Source organism: Mirounga leonina, unplaced genomic scaffold (genome assembly GCF_011800145.1).
Source record: "Mirounga leonina isolate KUSES-001 unplaced genomic scaffold, KU_Mleo_1.0 Mir_175, whole genome shotgun sequence".
NCBI lineage: Eukaryota > Metazoa > Chordata > Mammalia > Carnivora > Phocidae > Mirounga > Mirounga leonina.
This window is the reverse complement of record NW_023270453.1, coordinates 20,833,488-20,858,015: the sequence shown is the minus strand read 5'-3', so window position 1 is coordinate 20,858,015 and position 24,528 is coordinate 20,833,488. Positions and strand designations below refer to the sequence as shown.

General features: G+C 45.8%; 1 protein-coding gene across 1 annotated transcript in view; it reads right to left on the bottom strand.

Moving 5' to 3' along the window:
• Positions 1-24,528, bottom strand: part of DIP2C (disco interacting protein 2 homolog C) — a 192,287-nt gene that overhangs the window by 23,293 nt on the left and 144,466 nt on the right. The window contains exons 31-32 of the mRNA XM_035022453.1: positions 4,722-4,751; positions 3,218-3,279 (exon numbers count right to left, since the gene is read on the bottom strand). Coding sequence (XP_034878344.1) covers positions 3,218-3,279; positions 4,722-4,751 — 92 coding nt within the window. The remainder of the gene's footprint in view (positions 1-3,217; positions 3,280-4,721; positions 4,752-24,528) is intronic.

Here is a 24,528-nt window from a genome sequence, read left to right as displayed (position 1 = left end):
GGGTCAGTATTTACAAAGGCTCTCCTGTTTCACCTGCACCCCTGCTGGGACCTGGAGCCAGGTGAGCTCCCTCTTGCCCCCAGGTCATCCTGGTGCCGTGGGAGGGACAGCTTCAACCCCGAGGCCCCCGCAGCACCTCCAGGGCCCTCGGAGGGTGGCTGTACCACGCCCGTCCTGAGCACAGGGAGGCTGAGGTCACAGAGCCGGCCCAGATTTGAACTCTGATCAGCTGGACCCCACAGCCTCTCCGTCATATCAGCTAAGACACTTCTGGTTATGTGTTGATAAAGGTCAGAAGTGAGGCTGGAGATTTCAAGCTGGGTGATATTTTCTCTGGGGAATGTGCAGGGTGGATGGTATTGAACGGAATGGGCTTGAAAGCAGGAGGATTTCGCAGACTGGGGGTGCTGTGGACAGTGGCGAGGCCCCGGGGGCACGACTCCCAGCTCGAGGAGGGGGTGGGAGCTCCAGCTTGCAGAGGCAGGGGCCTCCCAGGCGAGGGGGAGGCCCCAGGGAGGTTTTCTGCTGCAGAAAAGCAGGCGTGAGCAGCACGTCCGCCCGCGACTCAGCCCGACCTGGCCGGGAAGGTCTGTTACAGGTGGTGAAGGCAATGGAGGACACGGAGGACATGGGAGCTCGGGCTCCCGGCTGCTGAAGCTCTGGGGACAGACCACACTGAAGGAGTGGTTATGCCATGTCCAGGTTTGCTTTGGTTTTGGTTGAACACTGACAGACAGAGGAGGCACTCCCCTCAGCTCCGGGCCTCATCCGCCCCCGCCCGCGGGAGGTGAGAATGCAGCGGCATGCCTGGACTGCAGGTGGACCGCCAGACCAGAGCAGGAGGGCGCAGGCACCACGCGGAAGGCTTTCTTCCGAGAGGCCCGGCCAGGGCGGACGCGGGGTTCTGCGTGTCCTGCGTGGGGGCAGCTCGCTGGGTCCCTTTGACACTCGCCGATGTGGCCAGCGATGTGGCCACCAGCGTCGGTCATGACGCAGCTGAAACTGTGAAGATGTGTGACCGACAGCAACCTCCAGCTCCCCAGGTGCTTCTACTTCCACCCCAGATGGCCTTGTCAGAGAGCACACAGCAGGGACAAAAGCGTCACTTAAAAGGTTTACGGACTTTGAAGACAGGAGAACGAGCAAGTCACCAGGAGCACGCACTGCATCTCAGGCCCCGACTCCTCCCCGAGCTCGGACCACTCTGCCGCATACTTCCCTTTCCCACGTCGCATGCTCTCTGCAGGAACATCTGCCAACTAACACCTCCGCAGGGTCGCTCACAGACACCGTAGAAAGGACTGCCTACGGTTTCTGTTCAGCCCCTCCGTCCCCTCCGTGCGACGATCCCTGACGCTCCAGGACGCTCCTGACACCGTCACGCGTGGTACAGGCTGCTTGGGCGGCCGGTCGTGTAGTCAGCTGCCCATCCCAGTCAAACGGTCCGTGTTCGTCCACGTGCTCTCATGGTGCTTACTCGTCCTGCGTTTGGGGCCAGGCCACAGGCGGAACTGCATAAATGCTACCCAAACAGGGATTCCTGGGGGAGCTCCTGCTCATCTTTTGAAGGTATAAAAGGTATAATATAATATCATTTCCAAGTAGCTTCTGTAGAGGGTAAAGCAGATTTGTTCTAAAGCCTAGAAGTCACCATTTGGAAGTGTCGATGCCCCTGGAACAAGTTACTTGAACTCTTCAAAGCCAAATTTCTGAGTCGTGAACATGATCTACAGGGATTGTGCGGCGGGGAGCTGGCAAGGTGCAGGGGGGAGTGTGGTCATGTCTGTCCTTGGCCTCCCGCACGGGCGTCCAGCCCAGGGCTCTAACCTTGATTCCCCTTCCACAGCAGAGTCTAAAACGAGGTCCCCAGAGACCAGGCGGGCTCCAGTGGGACACGGTTAGGGGGATGCAGGTGAGCCTATCAGGCTGAGCACACTGCATTTTGATCATCTGTGTGGGGCTGTCCCATGCGCTATAGGACATTTTTAGCTGCACCCCTGGCCTTCATCACTGGGACTCCAGCCATACTACTCCCCAAACTGCGCTCATCAGACATGGCCCGACGTCCACGGGGCCTGAGAGCCCTGCTGGGAATGCCCTGTGTGAGTCAGGGGTGGTACTCCCCGGCCTGGCTGGGGCATGCACGGCCCACCTGGGCCCCTCCCCGGCCTCCACAGCCCCGCTCCCCAGTGCACGCAGGATTCGGTGTCACCCAGGAACATACTAGGCCACCCGCTCAGCTGGGTGAGTTTCCCCCATCCACTAACTGTGACCACGAACTCTGTTCTCCCCTCGCTGAACAGCATGATGACCCACGTCAGCAGGCGAGCAGAGGAGGAGACCCACAGTGTCTGGCCGTTGAAATGCCTTCGTCAAGCACCTGCTAGTCATTTCCGGACACACCTGTATCAGGGTCTGTGTTCCCGTGTCCCATCACATAAACAACAACGAGTGGGCATCTCCGTAGTGACCAGACAGAAACAGTTACTCAGTGGGGAACCGCAGGCTTTTTGGTAGGCCCTCCTGGCTGGGGCAGAAATTCCTCGAAAGGTTCTCATCTTGCTTACACCTCCACGTTCTTCCCCCGCTTGAGGAAAACTGACAAATGCTCACCTTTCATTCTTGCTCAAGGCTGCTTGGGAAGCTGCACAGAAGGTAACTTCACTGATGTTTTAATTTTTCACGGAAACACCTTTACACAAAATTTCAATTCCCGTAAAGAAATGTGGGCAGACCTGCATCGGGCTCCCTGCTCAGTGGGAAGCCTGCTTGTCTTTCCCTCTCCCACTCCCCCTGCTTGTGTTCCCTCTCTAGCTGTCTATCAAATGAATAAACAAAATCTTAAAAAAAACAAAAAGAAAAAAACCAAAAAAAACCCCCAAAAAGAAATGTGGGCAGAGTGCTGGTAGCTTTAAAAGGTGCAACACGGTGCCCAGTTAAAATGGTGATGGAAAGAACCACAGGCTTCTGGCCAGACTGTTATAGAAGCAACTCCGGTCACCCCTGCCCACTCTGCAACAGTCTTTGCTTACGTCAAAGCGCAAAGTGGACTGCCCCACTGGGAACCAAACAGGTGGAGAGAGGTCGCGGTTCAAGCCAACTGGTGCTTGATTCCCCGGCAACAGCGCTCCCAGCCGGCAGACACTATGCTCCTTCCCTCGCTAGACAGCCCCTGCACGCTGGGCAACCAAGAAACAAACCCACAAGCGCACCGTACCTGTCGTGTCTCAGAGCTCGCATATCAACATAGACGGTGGTTGGGTCAGGTCCCGAGGTCCCCTGCAAGCAAGGACACAGCGCGGTTAACTCAAGTTTGTGTGGGAGGCATCTGGGTCTGCGCTTCCTACCAGTTAGCGAGAATTTCTGTGGTAAAATCTCAAACTGAACAAAAACTAAAAAGCACTAAACCCACACCTCTCTCCAAGATACCTGTTAGTGTCTAGTTTGATAACCTCAGTTCTGAAAGGAGCATCTTAGTAGGATTATGCCGGATTCTCACATGGCTTGACTGTCAATCATATTTACAAAGATAAGAAAGAAAAGAGGCGTGCCACACGTCTTGCCAAATAAACAAAGGCTGAAACTGTGAAGATGTCTGGCTAGCAGGTTGTCAAGGGTAGGAGGCATCGTTTGCTGAGAAGTTCCTGCTACATGCATTCTAAAAGGTGTGTTTTTAGAGGTCAAGATACTGAAGCAGAACATGGGACTCGGACTGACAGCTCGAAAAGGAAGAGATAAGAGATAATTATCTTGTTCCTTTTAGCACTGCCTCTGTCTTCGCTTTCCTCCAGCTGAGGGAGGTTATTTTTGTCTTGACACAGGTCAGGGAGGTGGTATGTTTATCAAGAGTGCAGTCAGCCCGGGAGTCAGCCCGTGACCCAGCTACCGAACACAGGGGTGCAGAGATCTGGTCTTGGCACCACAAATCCCTTCAAAACATGCTGGGTTGACTTCTGACCAATGATTTCCCTCCATGTAAGAGCAATGCAATTAAAGCTACGTTATAAACCAAAAATTCTAGCTCTATTTCTTGGGAAGGCCATGTGATACCTTGGGTAGAAAAAGATGGAGCCCAAAACAAATTTCCAAAAATGGAGGGAGCGCCTCATAATTTATTTGAAGAACTATGCTAACATTCTTCAGGAGAGAATCTTAACCTTGTATCATAAAAGAATAAGATAAAGACACCTTCCTTAAAGCAGGCTGCACTACTCAACACTCCTGGTCACCGGTCTCTTACCACGAGGACAGAGAACAGCACGTGCCGTCAGCCTCTGTGTGGAAGCTTACACCCCACCCTATATTACGCAAAGAACATTCTCTCCAACCTGTGGCTACTCAAGGAGCCATGTTACCGACTAGTGCTGAGTGGAGAACTAGTATGATGTTCTGAGTAATGCAAAACACATAACCACAGAAGGCCAATTAAAAAGTAAACAAATCAGAAAACAGGTCACCAAATGTGGGAAGTGAAGTCAAATGGACAGGACCCCAAACTGGCAGAGAAACCACTGACTGTGCGTAATGGAAGTGTTTGTCGCGAGCGTGCGACGTTTGAAGACGTCTGAGAGCGCGCGTCGTGCTGGGCGCCAGTCCTCCGACCGTGGCCCGCACCCCCAGCCAGGCTCCGCACTCAACTTCTAGTGTGGCCCAGTGCCGGAAGCTGACGAGACGGTGGTGAGTGGGGGGCACTGGTGTGGATGAAGAGGAAGATCCCCTACCTGCTCAGCGAGCTTCCACAGCCTGTGGGGCTACAGCAGCAGGAGCGGGGGCAAGAAGAAAGGAGAGAACACCAGACCAACAGAACCACAAATAAGCAACACACAGACACGCAAACAAAACAACCCAACAATTAAAATGGGATGAGGAAGAGGGAGGGGTAGGGAGGAGAATGCAAAAAGCAGGGAACAAAGTAAAAAGAAGATCAAAAACAATGTCAAATATGGAAATTGTTAAAATCAATCACTGTACCATTAAAGACTACAAACAAACAAAAATCCTAGATGTCAACAAACCCACAGAGCAACGGAAGAGAGCAACAGATGACCACCTTGGACATACAGACTCGAGTCACCTCCTTAATATACAAGGTCAGTGGTATCGCCCGGCAGTTTAAGGGTATGATGCTTGCAGTTTCTTCTCTTTTCTGAGGGAAGTAGGGAGTATGCATTTTATGGCCAAACTGTTGAACGTTCCCTCACTGAAATTCAATTGCTCCTTCAGTGACTTTAAACCAGGCGGGTCCGCTTACATGCGGACTGCTTCTGAGAAACCAGGGCTGTAATATAAGTAGATTTTCTTTTCCCTTTGATTTTCTTAGTAATGTTTTTGTTTGTCTAGTTCACATTACTGCAAGAATGCAGTACATAATACATAAACACACAAAATAGGTGTGAAGCAGCTATTTATGTCATCACTAAGGCTCCTGGTCAACAGTGGGCTATTAGTAAAGTTTCTGGGGAGTCAGAAATTCCTTCTATGTGGGTTTTCCACTGGGTGGGGGTCAGCGCCCCTAAGCCCCTCATTGCTCGAGGTAAACTGTAGTTCCAAGGCTCCGATGACAACCATGAAGGAGAGCCTGGATGCGTTCATATCTAAAATCAGGATGCCTAGCCCTGCTCCTCCACAAGAGAACCTACAAGAGAAGATGCCCAAGTACATGTGAAGCATGAAGGAACGGAGCCCTGGGCTTGCACTCAGTCCAGGTCAGCTGTGTGAGCAGGGCCCTGCCCCTCCCGAGCACGCACCCCGCCCCTGTGTCAGCCCCACATGTGAACAGAGAGCTCCCCGTCCCGAGCACACACCCCTGTCAGCCCCACACACCAGCAGGGACCTGCCCCTCGTGAGCTTGAGCCTCATGTCAGTCTCACAAAGACACTTCCTCCTGGTTTGTTCTCACCTTCCGTGGTTTTGGGGTCCACGGCCACCCCTCTTAAATTACCGACGTCGGCGCAGCAGAAACACTCCAGAAAGCACCTGGAGTCAGGTCCCTGGAGCGCGTGGGGAAGAGCGAGGGACAGATTCCAGTCCTTCCAGAAGTGCTCTCCAGGGTCCTGGATGAGGGACAGTCGCGGTCCAGCGAGGACCGCTGCAATATCAAGTCATCAGCTGGATTTCCAGGTGGTGACACCCAACGCCAGAGGGAGACGCTACCACTGCTCAACGGGGAGTGGAGCCTTTAAGAACAGCAATGTTCCAGGGGCGCCTGGGTGGCTCAGTCGGTTAAGCGACTGCCTTCGGCTCCCTGCTCGGCGGGGAGTCTGCTTCTCCCTCTGACCCTCCTCCCTCTCCTGCTTTCTTCTTCTTCTTCTTTTTTTTTTTTTTTAAAGATTTTATTTATTTATTTGAGAGAGAGAATGAGAGAGAGCATGAGAGGGGGGAGGGTCAGAGGGAGAAGCAGGCTCCCCGCCGAGCAGGGAGCCCGATGCGGGACTTGATCCCGGGACTCCAGGATCATGACCTGAGCCGAAGGCAGTCGCTTAACCGACTGAGCCACCCAGGCACCCCCTCTCCTGCTTTCTGTCTCTCATTCTCTCTCTCTCAAATAAATAAATGAAATCTTTAAAAAAAAAAAAAAAAGAACAGCAATGCTCCAGATCTAGAATGAGGCTTCCATCCCTCTGTTGCTGCCTTCACAGTGGCAGCCAGGCAGTGGCTTTCTTGGCGTGGAGCTGCGGCAGGACAAGAAGGAACAGGCTCGGGAAAGGCGTCTGCACTTGAAGGTACACGGGACTTTTACTGGACCTATTCAAGCCGAATGCAAGGTTTTCAATAATTCCCTTCATAATTCCTTGAATCCCAAACATTTCAAATATTAATGAAGCAAAATAAGCCCATGTTTTCTGTAAATTAATTTAATTCACAGATTTTGTTGTGATGGCTCAAGGCATTATGTCAGAGAAAAATATGTATGACCAGGAATAAATTTCTCAACTTGTAGGCGCAGGGAAGGGACAACTCAGCATCTGGAGCAAAATCCTTCTGTGCATTCATTAATAAGGGATACACGAAGGAGGAGGTAAAGAGTTAATATATAGTTGTTTCCAAACTTTAAAAATCTTAAGGTACAAAAAAATTGAGATTTCAAGATACATACGAGGGACTGTGTATTTAACAAAATTTCCTTGCTTGAACAAAATTTACTTTGACAAAGAATGTAAGCTGGAGTTTCTTTAAATAAGGAGATCCCTAATGCATAATAAAAGTGCCCCCGAGTATTTAAAGATCATCAAATATTTGCAAAAAGGACCAGCAGGAAAGAAAATCCACTCATTCCAACTGGAGCTTATTCAGAAATGACAGAGCATGTTTGAAATTTCAGGTTATATTAATAATAATAAAAAAAAGGATTCACCCTAAAGTTCAGCTGTACAAAAAGTATGTTGCATATGGACATATTCATACTAAAAATCATTTTTTCTTTGGTATAAAAGTACTGTCAGTTAGGCATTAAACACTTCTTGAACACATAAGCTATATTTAAATCTCAGCTGAAAATATACAGACTCACATCCTAAACACAGCACAGAAAATCCAACACCTCAGCACACAGCACCATAAGCTTACGTAACAAATTCCCGAGTGGAAATGTGCATAATGAAGCCACAGTGCCAAAGTGCTGATGTTGGGCACATCTACTGTGCTGGGTGTTGGAGGAGTCGAGGGAGTTATCCATAGACGGGGGTCAGGGGAGGCGGTGTCCCCTGGGGCAGATTATGGGGAGCACGAAGCAGACTCTGGGCACAGCACAGGCTCATTGCTGGCCACGCTGGCAGTTGAATGCTAGCAGTGGTCCTGCCCGCAGGACTCAAGCCAGGTTCTTTGGTGCTCCTAGCAGATCTGTGTCTCAACCATGATCTTTTCACCATTTTAATTGAGGTGTAATTTACAGACAACAAAATGCACAGATTTTTCACATTTGGTTACATGAATTTGGACAATCGTATACACCCACGTGACTACCACCCCAAATAGCATATAAAAACTCCTTCACCTCTGACCCCAAAAGGCTACCACTTTGTGATTTCTAACACCACAGATTAACCCATTATCAGACTTCATATAAAATAACACAGCATGTATTCTCCTGTGTTGGCTTTCACTGAACACGATGATTCTGGAATCCACACATGATGTTTGCGGCAGCAGCTTGCCCCTCTGCGTTCTGGGAAGTGTTCTGCTGTATGAACACGTCATCATGTACTCTTCCAACCTGTTGCTGTGGGACATTTGGGTTATCTCCAGTTAGGGGCTATCCTGACAAAGCTTGTACAAATAAGTTTGTAGGCAGGTTTCCTTTCCGGTACATACTCTGACATGCTGGCTCACAGGGCTGACATGCATTGAACTTTATAAGAAACTGTTAAATCTGTCCCCAAACTCGCAATGATTAAGGGTTCTAGCTGCTCCACGTCTTCATCACCATTTAGTACTGTCAGCCTTGTTGATCTTAATTATTCTAGGAGGTGAGACATGGAAGCACTGTATTTTTTTTTTTTAAGTGAAAATCACAGTTTCAATGGAGTACCACATGTTGTGCTTTGACTCATTTTGGGGGAGCTAATCAGCAAAGGGAGGAACTTCAGGAACCGCACAGAACATGGAATGCTTCCCAAATCTGCAGGTCACCCTGCAGTAGCTGTGCTTACCTGTTCTGTATTGTCCTCACTGTGGGCTATGTGCTGCCTACGCAAGTATGCCATGTGATTCGTCAGCATTTTCCTGATAACTACAGATGCTGAGCACATTTTATGCACTTATTGGCCCTTTGTAGGTCTCCTTCTGTGAAATGTATATTCAAGTCTTCTGCGGATTTGTCAGATATGTTATTATAAATACATCTTCCCAGTCTGTATTTTTTCTATCAATTTTCTTAACCATATTAACTTTAATTTTGATGAAGTCCAGTTATCACATCTTCCTTTTATGCTTAGTGCTTTTTTGTGCCCTAAGAAATCTTTGCATATCCCAAGTAATGAAGACTGTCTTTGCAGTATTTCCTGGAAGCTTTATTCTAAAACTCTCATCACAGACATTCAGGGCCATGATCCACCTAGAACAGATTTTCGTGATTTTCGTGTATTCTACGAGGAAGGGATTGAGGCTACTTATACCCATCTAAATCTTCAGTCATTCTAAAACATTTGTCAAAAAACCTTTTCTTTCCCTACTCAATGGAGTTGGTGACATGGGGTCTATTTCTGGATTCATTTTTTTCCCCAGGTTTGCTCTGTTTTTGTGGTTTTGCTTTCCTCTCTGTTGGTCTCTCTGGATGCCAATGTCACATTGTCTTGATTACCAGAGCTTTACAGGGAGTTTCAAAATCAGGTACCTAAGTCCTTCAACACTGTTTTTTCTTTTTTGCAATTCCATAACAACTTTAGAACCATTTTGTCAATTTCCTCAGGACAAGCCTTCTTAGATTTAGTTGGGACTGATCAGTTTTGGGGGAAAAAAAGTCATCTTAAAAATACGGACTCATTGGTTGAGCGTCTGCCTTGAGCTCAGGTCATGATCTCAGGGTCCTGGGATCGAGCCCCGTGTTGGGCTCCCTGCTCAGTGGGGATTCAGCTTCTCCTTCTTCCTCTGTCCCCCCTACCCCACGCGCTCATGGTCTCTCCAAATAAATAAATAAATAAATAAATAAATGAATAAATAAATCTTTAAAAAAAAATGCTGGCTCATCCACTCCATGACTATGACACATCCATTCATTTATTAGAATTTCATTTCTTTCAGCAATATTTTGTGATTTTGGTGTACTCCTTTAAGTGCACCTTTCATTCTTAAGTACTTGAAGTTTTTGGATATTATAGTAAATGGCATTTAAAAAATTTCATTTTCTGGTTGTTCATTACTACTCTAAAGAAATATTATTTACTCTTTTTAATTTTTATTTTTTATTATGTTATGTTAGTCACCATACAGTACTTATATTTTAAATCCCGTATAGCTAACATATAGTGTTATATTAGTTTCAGGTGTACAATATGGTGATTCAACAATTCTGTGTATTACTCAATGCACATCAAGAGAAGCGTGCTCTCAATCCCCTTCACTCATCCTCACACTCCCCCCCACCTTCCCTATGGTAATCATCAGTCTGTTCTTTATATTTAGGAGTCTGTGTTTTGGTTTGTCTCTTTTTCATTTGTTTCGTTTCTTAAATTCCACACATGAGTGAAATCATATGGAATTGGTCTTTCTTGGACTTATTTCACTTAGCATAGTACACTCTAACTCTGTCCACATTGTTGCAAATGGCAAGATTTCATGCTTTTTTAGAGTGGAGCAATATTCCGTTATACACACACACACATATGTATATATACACACCACCACCATACACACACATCTTCTTTATTCATCTATTGATGGACACTTCATCTATTTATTGATGGATATAAACATACATATATATATATATACCACATCTTCTTTATTCATCTATTGATAGACACTTGGGCTGTTTCCATATTCCAGCTATTGTAAATAATGCTGCCATAAATACAGGGGTGCATAGGAATACAATTTTTTATGTATAAACTTTTTTTTAAAGATTTTATTTATTCATTTGAGAGAGAGAGAGAGAATACAGAGGCAGAGGGAGAAGCAGACTCCCGACGCAGGGCTCAATCCCAGGACCCTGAGATCATGACCTGAGCTGAAGGCAGATGCTTAACCGACTGAGCCAGCCAGGGACTCTATGTATAAACTTTTTATTTTGTGCTATTCCTAACTTTACATATTAGTAATTGTGGTTTTAGTTCCATGGGAGTTTTTATGTGCACTATTGGGAAGTCTGCAAATAACAAGTTTTACTTCTATTTCCAGTATTTGCACCTTTTATGTCTTATCACATTGGCTAGGACTTCAATACAATGCTGATGTTCCTGATTTTAGGGGGAAAGCTCTCAAAGTGGACCCCTGAGAATGCGATTCCAGCTTTTTGTATATGTTTTTTCTCATACTGAAGAAGCTCCCATGTCTTCCTAGTTATCCCATGAACGACGGGTTTCTTACATCTATTGATACATCATACAATCATATTATTTTCTCCTTCATTCTGTTATAATATAGTAAATTAGACTGATAGTTTTTAAATGGTGAAGCAACTCTGCATTCCTAGCTAAATCATGCTTGGTTGTGATTCACTACTCTTTTTTATGTGTTGCTGCACTCAATATGCTAGTATTTTGTTTGGAATCTTTTTCACATGGGATATTGGCCTGGATTTTTAATTTCTGGGAATTTTTGTCAGATACTGGTATCCAGGTTACATTCACTTCATAATACATGTTGGATCATGTTCCTTTTTCCTCTGTTTTCTGAACAAGTTTTTGCAGGATTGGTATTTTCCCAGTGAAATCATCTGGGCCTAGAGGTTTTCTTTTTCTCTCCTGTGAAGGTTTTGGATTATGGATTCAATTTCTTTCATATATATATATATATGAAATTACCTTCTTCTGAAATGACCTTCTTCATCTCTGGTAGTATTCTTTGTTCTGAAATTAATGTTGCTTGATATTCATATAGCTACTTCAGCTCTCCGTTAAGGTTAGTATGGTACAATTTTTCTGTCCTTATACTCAATCTATTTGTGTCTTTATGTTTAAAATGAGTTTGTCATAGGGAATGTATAGTTAGGTTTGCTTTTGAAAAATCCAATCTCATGATCTCTGCATCTTACTTGGGGTGTTTAGACCATTTATATGTATTGAATTATTGATGTGGTTATGTTTAAATATCTTTTTAAAAATTCATCCTACCTGTATTTTCACCCCTCTTTTCAGACTTCTGTATTTAGTATTGTTTCATAGGTCCATTTTATCTCCCTTGCTGGCTTATTAGTTTATCAGCTACTTAAAGAAAACAAATCTGTGGTTATGTTCAGGTTTTTAGCATACATCTTTTTCACAGCCTACCTGCAAGTGGTATTATACCACTTTTTGTATGACATATACACCTTGTGATAGTCTATTTCCATCTCTCCCCTCCCAACCTCTGGGCACTTGTCATACAGTTGACTTCTACACATTATTAACCCCACACTACAATACCATTTTTGTCTAAGCCATCAATAATCTTGTAAAGAGATTTAAAAAGTGCTAAAGGTCTTACATGTTTACCTAGGCAGCTGCCATTTCCAGTTCTCATTCATTGCATAGATCCAGATTTCAATCTGGTATCATTTCTCTTCTGCCTAAAGGATTTCCATTGATATTTCTTCCTGTGTGGGTATGCTGATAGTAAATTCTCAGCTTTTTTTTTTTTGTTATGGCTAAAAAAGTCTTTATATAGCCTGTGCTCCTTGAAAGATATTTCCACTGAGTGTAAAATTCTAGGCTGACAACTCTTTTCTTTCAGTACTTAAAGATGTCCTCTACTGTCTTATTTCTCACGTCAGTTCTGATAAGGAACATGAAATGATCCCTATCTTTGTTCCTCTGTATATAATTTGACTTCTTTTTCATCTGGCTGCTTTTAAGATATTCCCTGTATCACTGTTTTGAGCAACTTAAGCAGTTTCCTTCAGGTTATGTTGGAGGTAGCTGAGCTTTGAGATTTGTGGGTTTATAGTTTCATCAAATTTAAAATAGTTCTTCATGTATTTTTTCTGGACCTCTATCCCTTCTTCCTCTGTTTTGGGGACTCCAAGCACCTGTATATTAAGTCATCTGAAGTTCCCCACAATTCAGTGATGCTCTTACCATTAAAATTTTTTCTATGTTTTATTTTGCAAAGTTTCTATTGCTATGTCTTCAAGTTCACCAATATTTTCTTCTGTCATCAATTCCATCACTGTATTTTTCATCACAAATACTGTAGTTTTCATTTTTAGAAGTTCAATTTGTTTTTTTCCCCTCTAACATTCCATGTTTCTTAACATTTTGAATATCTGGAATACAGTTAAAATAACTCTTTTAGTATTCTTGACTATAAATTTAATATCTGCATTAGTTTAGTTCAGTTTTGATTGTTATTTCTCCTCATTGTGGATATTTACTTGTTTCTTGGTATGCCTGGTAATTTTTGATAGTATGTCAGACATTATAAATTTGACCTTGCTGGGTGCTGGATATTTTTGTATTCCTGTAAATATTCTTGAGCTTTGTTCTACATCAAATCACTTGGAAAGATCTTGATTTTCCTGGTTCTTGCTTTTAATATCTGTTAGGTGGGACCTAGGCAGTGCCTCATGAATTATGAGATTTTCAGTCTGGCTGCTGGGAACAAGCAGTATTCACTCCAGCCCTTTTGGCTGGTTCTTTGTGTGACTCTGAGTAGTTTTCTAACATGAATTGATGCTGACTGGTGTTCAGAAGATTACTTGAGGAGGATGCTCTACAAACACTTGAGGAGGGTCCTCCGGGGATCCCCAGAGTTCTATGTGTCTCTTTCCTCTGTAGCACCCTGTTCTGTGAACTCTAGCCACCTTTTGTCTCCTCAGACTCAGCTCCAACTCCTCCACTCAAAGAGCTCACCAGGCTGCAGTAACCTAGAGAAATCACAGGGCTAACCTTGCTTCTCTCAGGGCTCTTCCTTCTTGGTCACTTGACATCTAGGGTCATGCTTCATGTATTTGACCATTCTTTATTTGTTTCTTTATATATCTGGTCCCTGCTACTCTATCTTGGCCAACAGAAGAAGACCCTAGCCCTATTACATGTAAATTTTTTCCCTCTCTCCATCACTCCTTCTCTCTCAGATGTATTTAGGTGTAATTTGCATGCAATAAAATTCATCCTTAAGTTTACAGGTTGATTGACTTTGACAAATGTATAGTCATGTAACTACCATCACAATCAGGACATAGAAAATCTTTATCATCCCAAAAGTCCCCTCCTGCCTCTTTGCAGTCAATCCCCTCCCCTGGTCCTCAGCACCGGGCAACACTGATCTGATTGTTGTACCTACAGTTTTGCCTTATCCAGGATATCATATAAATAACCTCATATAGTATGCAGACCTCTGTGTCTGGCTTCCCTCATCCAGAAGATTATTCCTGACGTCCAGTCATGCTGTTCCCTGCAGGAGCAGTCTATCCCTCCCACTACTGAATAGCACATTGCTGCATGAATGGAGTACAACCTGCCCTTCCATTCTCAGGTAATGGATATGTAGCTATTTCCAGTTCTTGGTGATTATGAATGAAGCTGCTGGACACATTTGTGTGTCGGCCCCTGGGAGGATGTACACTTTCACTTCTCTTGGGTGAACACCCAGGAGAGAAATGCTGGGTCATATGGCAAGTCATGTTCAATAGTATAGGAAACTCACAAACTGTTCTCCAAAGTTGCTGCGCTGCCCCACATCCCCAACAGTGATGTATGAGGCTTCACAAATTGTCCCATTCCCTGCTAGCACATGGTATCATTAGTCTGCCTCTCTCTTATTAGTGATCAGTATTGCTAGTTTACCAAATTTATTAATTTTTGTAAGGAATCAACTTTTCACTGTATTGAGTCTTCCATTGTCTGTTTTCTATTTAACTCATTTCCACATTTATTTTTATTTTCTCCAACTTTGGGCTTGAGTTTTTTGCTTTTTCCTAGATTTTTTTGAGGTGGAAGTTAAAATAGATTTTACACTCTTCTCTTTCCTAATACAAACATTTACTGCTGAGCACTACTTTAGGTGCAACCAACAAAACTTGATATGCTGTGTTTTCATTAACAATCCTTTTAAAGTACTTTCTCGGGGCGCCTGGGTGGCTCAGTTGGTTAAGCGACTGCCTTCGGCTCAGGTCATGATCCTGGAGTCCCTGGATCGAGTCCCGCATCGGGCTCCCTGCTCGGTAGGGAGTCTGCTTCTCCCTCTGATCCTCTCCACTCTCATGTGCTCTCTCTCTCATTCTCTGTCAAATAAATAAATAAAATCTTAAAAAAAAAAAAAGATAAAGTACTTTCTCATCTTCCTCATGATTTCTTCTTTTATATATGGGTTATTCAGAAGTGTGTTGTTTAATTTCCAAATATTTAGGGATTTTCTGGCCATCTTCCTGTTATTACTAGTTTAATTACATCACAGAGAATATATTGTGTGATTGTAGTCATTTAATATTCATTGAAAATTGTTTTATAGTCTTTCCTGGGAATTTTTCATGTTTGACAAAAATGTCAACTCTACATATGTTGGTGTCTGAGTCTGCTTGGGCTGCCATCACAAAATGCCATAGACTGTGTGCCTTAACAGAAATTTATTTCCTCATGGTTCCAGAAGCTAGAAGTCTGAGACCAAGGAACCAGCACAGCTGGGTTCTGGTGAGCGCTCTCTTCTGGGCTTGCTGATAGCTGCTTTCTTGCTGTGTGTTCACATGGCTTTTCCTCACTGTGTGTGCATGGAGAGTGCAACCCTGATTTCCCTCCTTGTAAGGACATAAATCTTATCAGATTAGGTCTCTCTTTTTTTTTTTTTTAAGATTTTATTTATTTATTTGACAGAGAGAGCAAGAGAGCACAAGCACGCCAAGTATAGTGTTCTTAAATGTCAATTACATCGGGGCACCTGGGTGGCTCAGTCGTTAAGCGTCTGCCTTCGGCTCAGGTCATGGTCCCAGGATCCTGGGATCGAGCCCCACATCAGGCTCTCTGCTTGGCCAGGAGCCTGCTTTTCCCTCTCCCACTCCCCCTGCTTGTGTTCCCTCTCTATCTCTCTCTGTCAAATAAATAAATAAAATCTTAAAAAAAAAAATGTCAATTACATCAAGTTAGGCGACATTGTTGTTAAAATCTTCTATATGCTGATTTTTTTTCTTACTTATTTTATCAATTACTGGGAGAGAGATGTTAAAGTCTCCAACTATGACTATGAATTTGTCTTTTTTCCTTTTGAATTCTGTCAGTTTTGCTTCACGTATTTTGAAACTCGTTTTTAGGTGCATATGCACTTAGGATTTTTATGTTTACTGGTGAACTGAACCTTTAATCATCATTCAATGGATACCTTCACTTTCAGTAACCTTTACATCTAACATATCTGTTATTAATATGGCACACCAGTCATCTTCTGCTGACTTTGTGTCTACTTTTAACTTGTCAATACCCTCATAGTTAAGGTTTCTTGTAACCTTTACACACAGTTGACTCTTTTTAACTTGACAATCTCTGCCTTTTAATTGCCTGTTTAGTTAATTTACTTTTAATGTAATTGTTGATATGATTGGCTGTTTATTTGTCCCTTTTGTTTTTGTTCTTCCTTTCTTTTTCCTGCCCCCCTCCCCGCAAACAGAATATTTTGGGTATAGTATTTTATCTCAATTGACCTTTTCTTTTTAGTGGTTGATGTAGAGATTAAAATTGGCATAATTTATCACAATCCACCTTCACATAATGTGCTTTATGAGCATAAAGAGCAGCATATTTCCATCCACCTCCTTGTCTGCCCTGAGGTTTGTCACCTCATGTGCCACTTTTACTCATGCTACAAATACCTCAATTGTCTTTTTTTTTTTGCTTTGAATAGTTAATGGTCTTTAAAGAAATTTAAAATATTTACATAGCTATACATTGCTAGAAAAATTTTCAAATGTTTCCTTGTATTTAGCTTTTCTAGCATTTGCTTTTCCTACAGATCTGATCTGCCTTGTGTGCTTTCTTCTCTCCACCTGAGCAGTTCAGCCTTTCTTGTAGTGCACGTCTGCTGCTGATGGAGTCTCTCAGTTTTGCCCTGTCTACAAATACCTGCTATTGTCTTCCCAAAGGGTATTTTTGCTGGATAAGCAACTCTTTTAGCACTTTGCATGGATCACTCCACTGTGTTCTGACTTCTGTTGTTTCTGTCATTTTTATTGTTCTCCTCTGTGCACTGTATCTTTATTTTTGTAGCTGCTTGAAGACCATCTCTAACTTGGCTTTCAGCGTTTTGAGAACGATTCAACTAGGTTTGTTTTTATTTAACCTGCCTGGAGCTCACAGAGATGCTGAGTCTGTAGGTCGACACCTCTCATCGGTCCTCGCCATTATATCTTCAAATGGTTCTCTGTCCCAGTCCCCTCACCCTCCCCTTCTGGGATCCTACTACATGTACAGCAGACAACTTGGTATCACCTCAGAGATCCCACATACTGTTCCACTTTACATTCTTTCCTTCTCTCCTGATGTTTCCGTTTGCAAAGCTTCTACTGATGGGACCTGAAGTTTGCTCACGGGGCCTCTCCGTCTGCATCCAGTCTGCTACGGGAACCACGAAGAATCTTCTTTCTATGTCTGCAGCTTTCATTTCCAGCATTTCCATTTGGGTTTTTTTTTGTACTTTTTATCTTTCCGTGACATCCCCACCTCTTTGTGCAAGGCGCATACCTCTTCAACTGCACCCTTTAACGTATGTATCCTAGTTCTCTCAGAGTTTCTGGTAATTCCAGCATGTCTACTCTACGGACTATTTCCACATTCTTCTTGTGCCCATGTATTTCCTCTGTGCATGTCTTTTAGTTTTTTACTGTAAAGTAAACACTGTGTTTAAGAGACCAGTGGAGACTGAAGTAAAAAGCATGCACTCCCAGAAAGGGCACCTCCTTCTCTGGCCTCGTTCGGGTGTCTCAGCGATCTGTGCCCTTTGTAGGTGGCCTGGGATCTCTAACAGCTCCACTGAGATGCCAGTCCATGCTGGCTTCATGGCTGTGGGCAGGACGAGACTCCGGACACCAGCTTTTTGCCTGACAAGGTGGTTCTCCGTCTCTCCAGCCTCACCCCAGCCTTCTCCATCCTGCAGCCAATGCCCAGCCTTTGGAGGCAAACATGCTGCACTTGGTGAAGGTCCAGGGGGCTGTGACACACATGCTCAGCCCTCTTGTCCCACCTCTGTCTTTGGAGTGCAAGGGGAGTGTATCCAGTAGTCTGCAGCTGCCCAGAGGGGGCCGCTCAGCATTCCTGCTCTCTGCTCATACCTCAGTACCTCTGCCTTCCACCCACTGAAGGCCCACCGTCCCTCAGGGGAAATGGTTTCTCAGGCCACCCCCCACCCAAACAAGGCTTCAGATGCTGGTTACTGTGCATTTACTAGAGGCCTAAAGAACCTCAGATGATTCTCTCGGCTCTCCTGCCCTGCTGCCGGCTTCTGCACTCTCCCCTCTGGACAGGAGACCTGCAGACAGGCTGGTGCAGGGATGCAGAGTGACTGAGCTGGGCTCCTTGGGATTTTGACCCACTCTCCCGCACTATGTGCCACGTTAGTGCGCTCAGGGTTTGGTTGGTCTCTACGGTAAGTTCCCCCTGCTGCTTCTCTGCCAGGGATGAAAATAAGGGTGTCTTCTCTCCACAGGTGACTTCAGTTCACTGAGACTTCCGTTAATCTTCAGCTCTCTGACAGACCTTAAAAACTGTAACTTGTATATTAACCAGGTTGTTTTAATGGCTAGGGTTGGAACAACAGTCTCTTGTGACTTATGCAGCCTAATAAAAAATGGAAGTCCAGAATTCGTTATATATAAATATACCTTTTGCTAACATCAAACAGAGCTGGTCTCTGTGGTTTGTCTGAAGCATCTCAACTTGATTTAGAAATTAGTATCAGGAGTGGTTGCAGTAACAGATTGTCAGGGAAGTAAGAGGGTCTGAAATTAATTAGTGGGTTTGGTAGGAGTCAAAGGCAGTGAAAATCGGCTTCTATGCTGGAGCGGACCGTGGCAGTCCATGCCATGTCCTGACAAATTGGTTAATTAACTGACTTTCACAAAGGTCAGCAAACCCACGTGCAGAAAAGGAGCCTGCCTCTTCACAGTTCCCTAGAAACACAGCCATGACCGCTCACTCCCGTGTCACCCGCTTCTGCTGAGCTGCACCAGCAGAGCTGGGTCGTGCAGAGAGAGGCCATACTGACCGCAGGCCCAGGCTGCTCACTCAGCCCTTCAAGACAAAGTGCCACCAAGGGCTTCGGGTCAGGGAGCAGTGTGAACGCATGCAGACTGAGGCAGGGCAGCTGTGTCTGCGAGCGCTGCTCAAGTCGAAGGACCAATGAGAAGCTCAGATGCCCATGTTCTTCGTTCAAGACACCAACTCAAACCCAGGAAATTCCTGCAGCTGATAAAGGATCAACCCACACCAAAGTGACCCCTTGCCTGTGAAGCCTGCGGTGTTCAGCCTCAGGTGCCCAGCTCATCATGGTCTGCTAGGACCCTAGGCTCTTCCTGTTATTCCCAAAGCTCCGGAATGTCCAGATGGGAAGACACGCCCAGGAACCAGCAGATCCAACACCAAGTCTGTTCACTGTGGTACCCCGCCCCCCCCGCGCCTAGTGCACACCCAGTCATGCCATACAGAGGGGTGCAAGAACGCGTCTTCTCTTCTCTGCCTTTGTCTCACAGTTTACGGAGCCCATCCGTCCATGGCAGTGAACTTTACAGCCTAGTCCACAGCCGACAAGCCAGCATGAGGGAATGTCCACCACCCAGCAGCAACCACAGTAACAGCAGAGGCTTGAACTCGTTTCTTTTTTGGACAGAGGGCGGGTGTGTTATCGGTTCTAAGTGTGAAAGCTGTGTTATGATAGTTTTTTTGGGGGGCGATGTGTAAGAATGGGACAGAGTGTGTGTTGATTAAGGCAGCCAAAGAGATGGGCTGAAGTTGCCATCTGTCACCCCTTTTTGGTCACCAAGCATCTGAACCCCTTTTCTGTATTTGGGGAACTCTACTTTTGGAGCTGTGCTGGATACAAAGCCCATGTGTGGTGACTAAAGCTAACTGCCACCCTCCTCCCGCTCTCCCGGATGCCAGCCTGTGGGCAGGTAACCAAGCCTGCCAGGTACCCGCATCCATCCGTGGCACCGGACAGTGTGCACGCTCCCGCCTGTGGCGGTGGCGAATCTGCAGCACAAGCACCAGCTGGTCGCCTTACGACTCCCAAACTCCAGCGTCCTCTCACGAACGGCATGAGCTATTCCTGGGTGCGCCACCCTAAACTGGGTTCCAGCGCCCCAGATGCCTCTGAGAGCCACCCATGGCGTCTTAACAAATTCCTTTTCATTCAGATTGCCAAGGAAGGTTTCTGCCGCTTACAAATCAGAATGTGGACTAGGATACTGGGTGACTGAGATGCAGGTCCCATGATCGCCAATGTTAATTTTCATTCTCTGGGACAACACGAATCAGCAGAAAGGGTGTGCGGGTTTCAGCTGAATGTGACTCATTCCTGGGAGCATATAACCCTCCCACAACACCTCATTTACTGTCACTTTCCCCCATCCAAAAGCAGTGGAGGGGGGAAACGGGTTTCATGACAACAGCACAGGCAAATTCATGAAAGTATTCTATCAATTTTCTTTTGAGAATTACTTAAGATTTATATCAGCCTCTGAGCTTCCTGGTTTTTTTCTTTCCAACAATGACTTCACTTCTCATTATCAGGGTGGCTGTATTTCTCTTTCATTGTGTGAGTTTTAAGATTTAAGGTTGGTTATAACTGTTACTATTGATTTAATTCCACACAGCTATTTATGATAAGCTTTCCTCCCAGATAAATTAATCGGTATTTTTTATCATAAAGATCAAAGTTTCTGCTAAGGTGACTTAAAAGTTTTAGGAAAGAGAAGACCTCATATTCCCTCCTTCCTTCTGCTGGTGAGGAGGATACTCATTTTTCTGTTACAATGAGCTAAATTTCTTAATCGAGTACAACCGAAGACCTTTCAGCTTACATTTCTGAAAAGAGTAATTGCGGTTGTAGGCAATGTCTTTTTCAACAGAGGTTAATAAACACATGACACTTCTTAACAGCACTAACGGAAATTTATGTTAAAGTTATTTAAACTCAGAAGTCATAACTTGATCTAATGTCCACTTCTGTCATAGATTCAACAAATCCAAATTGTTTTAAAGTCGTTTTTATGGCTAAAGGTTCTGGGAAATGTCATTTCTAAACATAAAAAATGGCACATACTTCTACATTTCATTCTTGCATGTTCTCTATAATATGCCAATATTTCATGTAAAATTCAAGTCAGCCACAGTTAATTTTATGAGTCCATTCTTTTGCCACAGAGCTATGACACTGAACTCAAGGGGGCGTGTTGAAATAATTAATGTGGCAATTCCTGCTTCAGAATGATAAGTGGGTAAATAAACCGTTTCTGAGATAGAAGAGCTGAGTCAACAGCAGCACAGAAATTATGACTGTCTCAATCTTCTATTTTTATGATCGTCTCATATTTAGATTTTTTATACTTGCCCAGTTGTATATCGGACAACGACACATTTGTCAATTTTCAGGATTTTCTCTTAAACCCGGGTTTCATGCAACAGCACAAGCAAGCAGCCACCACAGCTCTGAGCTGTCAGGATGCCTTCCAGCATGCTGCCCACCATGGCCACGGAGCGGAGAACGCCCCAACCTCCCCCCACCAACCTCCCCCCCACGGCCACGGAGCGGAGAACGCCCCAAACTCCCCCCACCAACCTCCCACGCACGGCCACGGAGCAGAGAACGCCCCAACCTCCCACCCACCAACCTCCCACCCATGGCCACGGAGTGGAGAATGCCCCCAACCTCCTCCCACCCACGGCTACAGAGCGGACAATGCCCCCAGGCTCCCCCCACCCACGGCCACGGAACGGAGAATGCCCCAACCTCCTCCCACCCATGGCCACGGAACGGACAATGCCCCCAACCTCCCCCCACCCACAAACACGGAGTGGAGAACGCCCCCAACCTCCCACCCACTGCCACAGAGCAGAGAACGCCCCCAACCTCCCACCCACCAACCTCCCACTCACGGCCACAGAGTGGAGAATGTCCCCAAACTCCCACCCATGGCCACGGAGTGGAGAACACCCCCAACCTGCCCCCACCCATGGCCATGGAGCAGAGAACGCCCCCAACCTCCCACCCGTGGCCACAGAGCGGAGAATACCCCCAACCCCCCACCCACGGCCACAGAGCAGAGAACGACCCCAACCTCCCACCCACCAACCTCCCACCCACGGCCACAGAGCTGATAATGCCCCCAACCTCCCACACACTAACCTCTCACCCGTGGCCACAGAGTGGAGAATGCTCCCAACCTCCCCCACACACTAACCTCCCACCCATGGCCACAGAGCGGAGAATGCCCCCAACCTCCCACCCACCAACCTTCCACCCATGGCCACAGAGTGGAGAACGCCCCCAACCTCCCACCCACGGCCACAGAGCAGAGAATGCCCCCAACCTCCTCCCACCCACGGCCACAGAGCGGATAATGCCCCAAACTCCTCCCACCCACAGCCATGGAGCAGAGAACGCCTCCAACCTCCTTCCACCCATAGCCACAGAGTGGAGAACACCTTAAACTCCTCCCACCCACAGCCACAGAATGGAGAATGCTTCCAACCTCCCACCCATGGCCACAGAGTGGAGAACACCTCCAACCTCCCACCCACAGAGACACAGGTCTTGGGTTGCTTGGTGTAGGACGTACAAAACAGCAGGTCTGATCTAAAATGCTAGAGAAAAGGAAACAGCTAAAAACCAGACAGGTTCCTCTGCACACACGGTCATCTCTGCTTACATTATGTGGTCCACGAGCGGGGAAGATTCTGTCTACTTCCCTGCTTGGTCAACCGGGAAGTCCTCTGAACTGCTCTGAGGCTAAGTCTCTTCCATCTCAGAACAACCAACTTACCCTCAGTGAGCCGTGTGAAGATCCTACCAGACGCTACCTGGAACCACATGGCCCAATCCTCCTGTCAGAGAATACTTCTGTTTTGAGGGTAAATGTCTTTTTTCTCAAGTGCAGACCCTGGACCGGCCACCTGAGCTAACAATGGGCAGCAAAACCTTGATTCTCACTGGCCAGAAAGAGCTACAAGTGACGGAGATTCACACCGTGGGCTCATTTGGGAGGAAATTCATTGCTGCCGTGACTTACTTCCCACGGGAGGCTCAACTCAACAAAAAAGTGTGCCTGCTTTCTCCAAAGTGAACTGTACCTGCAGCTAAAGGAATCGAACTATGGTACGTTCATGAGGTTGATGCAGCTGTGGGAGGTGCTGTCCTGGGTTCTCTGTCAGTCCTTCCCCGAGTGGGGGTCATGAATGTCTACAGAAACAATGGCAAGCAGTGGTAGAAAGTGTGAAGTGAGGGATGAAGTGCCACGGGAATTCAGAGCAAGGAAAATACCTCCAGCCCCAGGACTCACAGGGACCTGGAAGGAGGAGCAGGATTGTGGCACGTGAGGATGGTGGAGGTCCACTTCAGGCTGAGAACAGCGGGAGTCGTGGTACAAGGGCGTAAAGGCGTCCAAGACTCCACAGTGGAGAATGACCCATAGTATCAAACTGTACAAGTTGGGAGGGATGCTTGGGGCGGGATGAGGACACATTCAGAGTGCCATCAATGGAAAACATTCTTGCCAAGTCAAAGACAAACCCCTAATTTATCTCCATGTAGCGTTAAAATCTCGTGTAGTGGATACATTGTATTCTGCAGTCACAAAACCTGTCCGCTGTGTAACTCAGCCTTCCCCCAAAGACCAGTGGGCCCTGCCACACTGAGCCCAGGAACACGGCCGTGACTGCGCGGGCAAGGCTCCGCTCCTTGTCTAGACAGCGTCCCTCCCTTAGGCTAGGATGCATCACGCACATGCAGAGACTCTTCCCTTTTCCTAACAGGGCTGCTCTAGAGAATAGTGGCTCAAACTGCAGGCCCACTCAGTGACTGGGACAAACAATCCTTGGGGAAAACAACACATCAACTGAAAACAAGGATGCCCACTACCCGATTTCACATATGTTGGTAATTCTGCAACAAAGGGAAAACTCAAATTTCCAATGCCTTTAAACATTTAGGTACAGTATTTGGGATTGAGCATTATAGCTTTTTGTGTTTTAGATACTTTTACATCAAGGGATTAATGGCGATTATTCCTGGGTGGATGGAATTATGGGTTTAATCATGTATTTACTGGCTGATCTGTATTTTCTGATTTTTCTAAAATACTCCTTTATAAAAAAATTCAATCTGTAAGAAATTTAGAACCATTCAGGTTATTTCCCGTATTTGTCTAAACAATCATAAAAATTCAGTTTTAGAATACTTACCAAATCTTGTTAGGTATTTACTGTGGGTCAGGCCCCCTAGAAACACAACAGGGAGCACGACACGTGGGTTTCTGCTCAGAATGCAGGCTCTGCCTGCTCTTTCCGGACCATCATGACACGTTGTAACTTTTGCAGTGTTTAAGAGAAAACTAAGGTATTCACTGACCAGCCCTGCTTCAAGGCCTCTGCCCCTGTCCTCTGGCTTCCTGGGGCCTAGCTGACCTGCTGCCCGCTGGGGAGGCCCACTTGGACCTCCTGTGTCCAAGTCACCCTTTACCGTCCTACTTTGCTGGTTTTTACTAGGAATATTTTACTCACTCACTGAAAACTCCTCTGTATGCTCAGTGTCTACCTCACTGACTATAAAGATGAGTTCAGTAAGAGTAAAATCTGACTCAGGTTGACATAAGGCTACTTTATGCCTTGGGAGACCCCAGGCCCTGCAGGGACATTGCTGTGTGACTGTGGGGTGTCCCCAGGAGATGCAGGGACATTGCTGTGTGTGACTGTGGGGTGT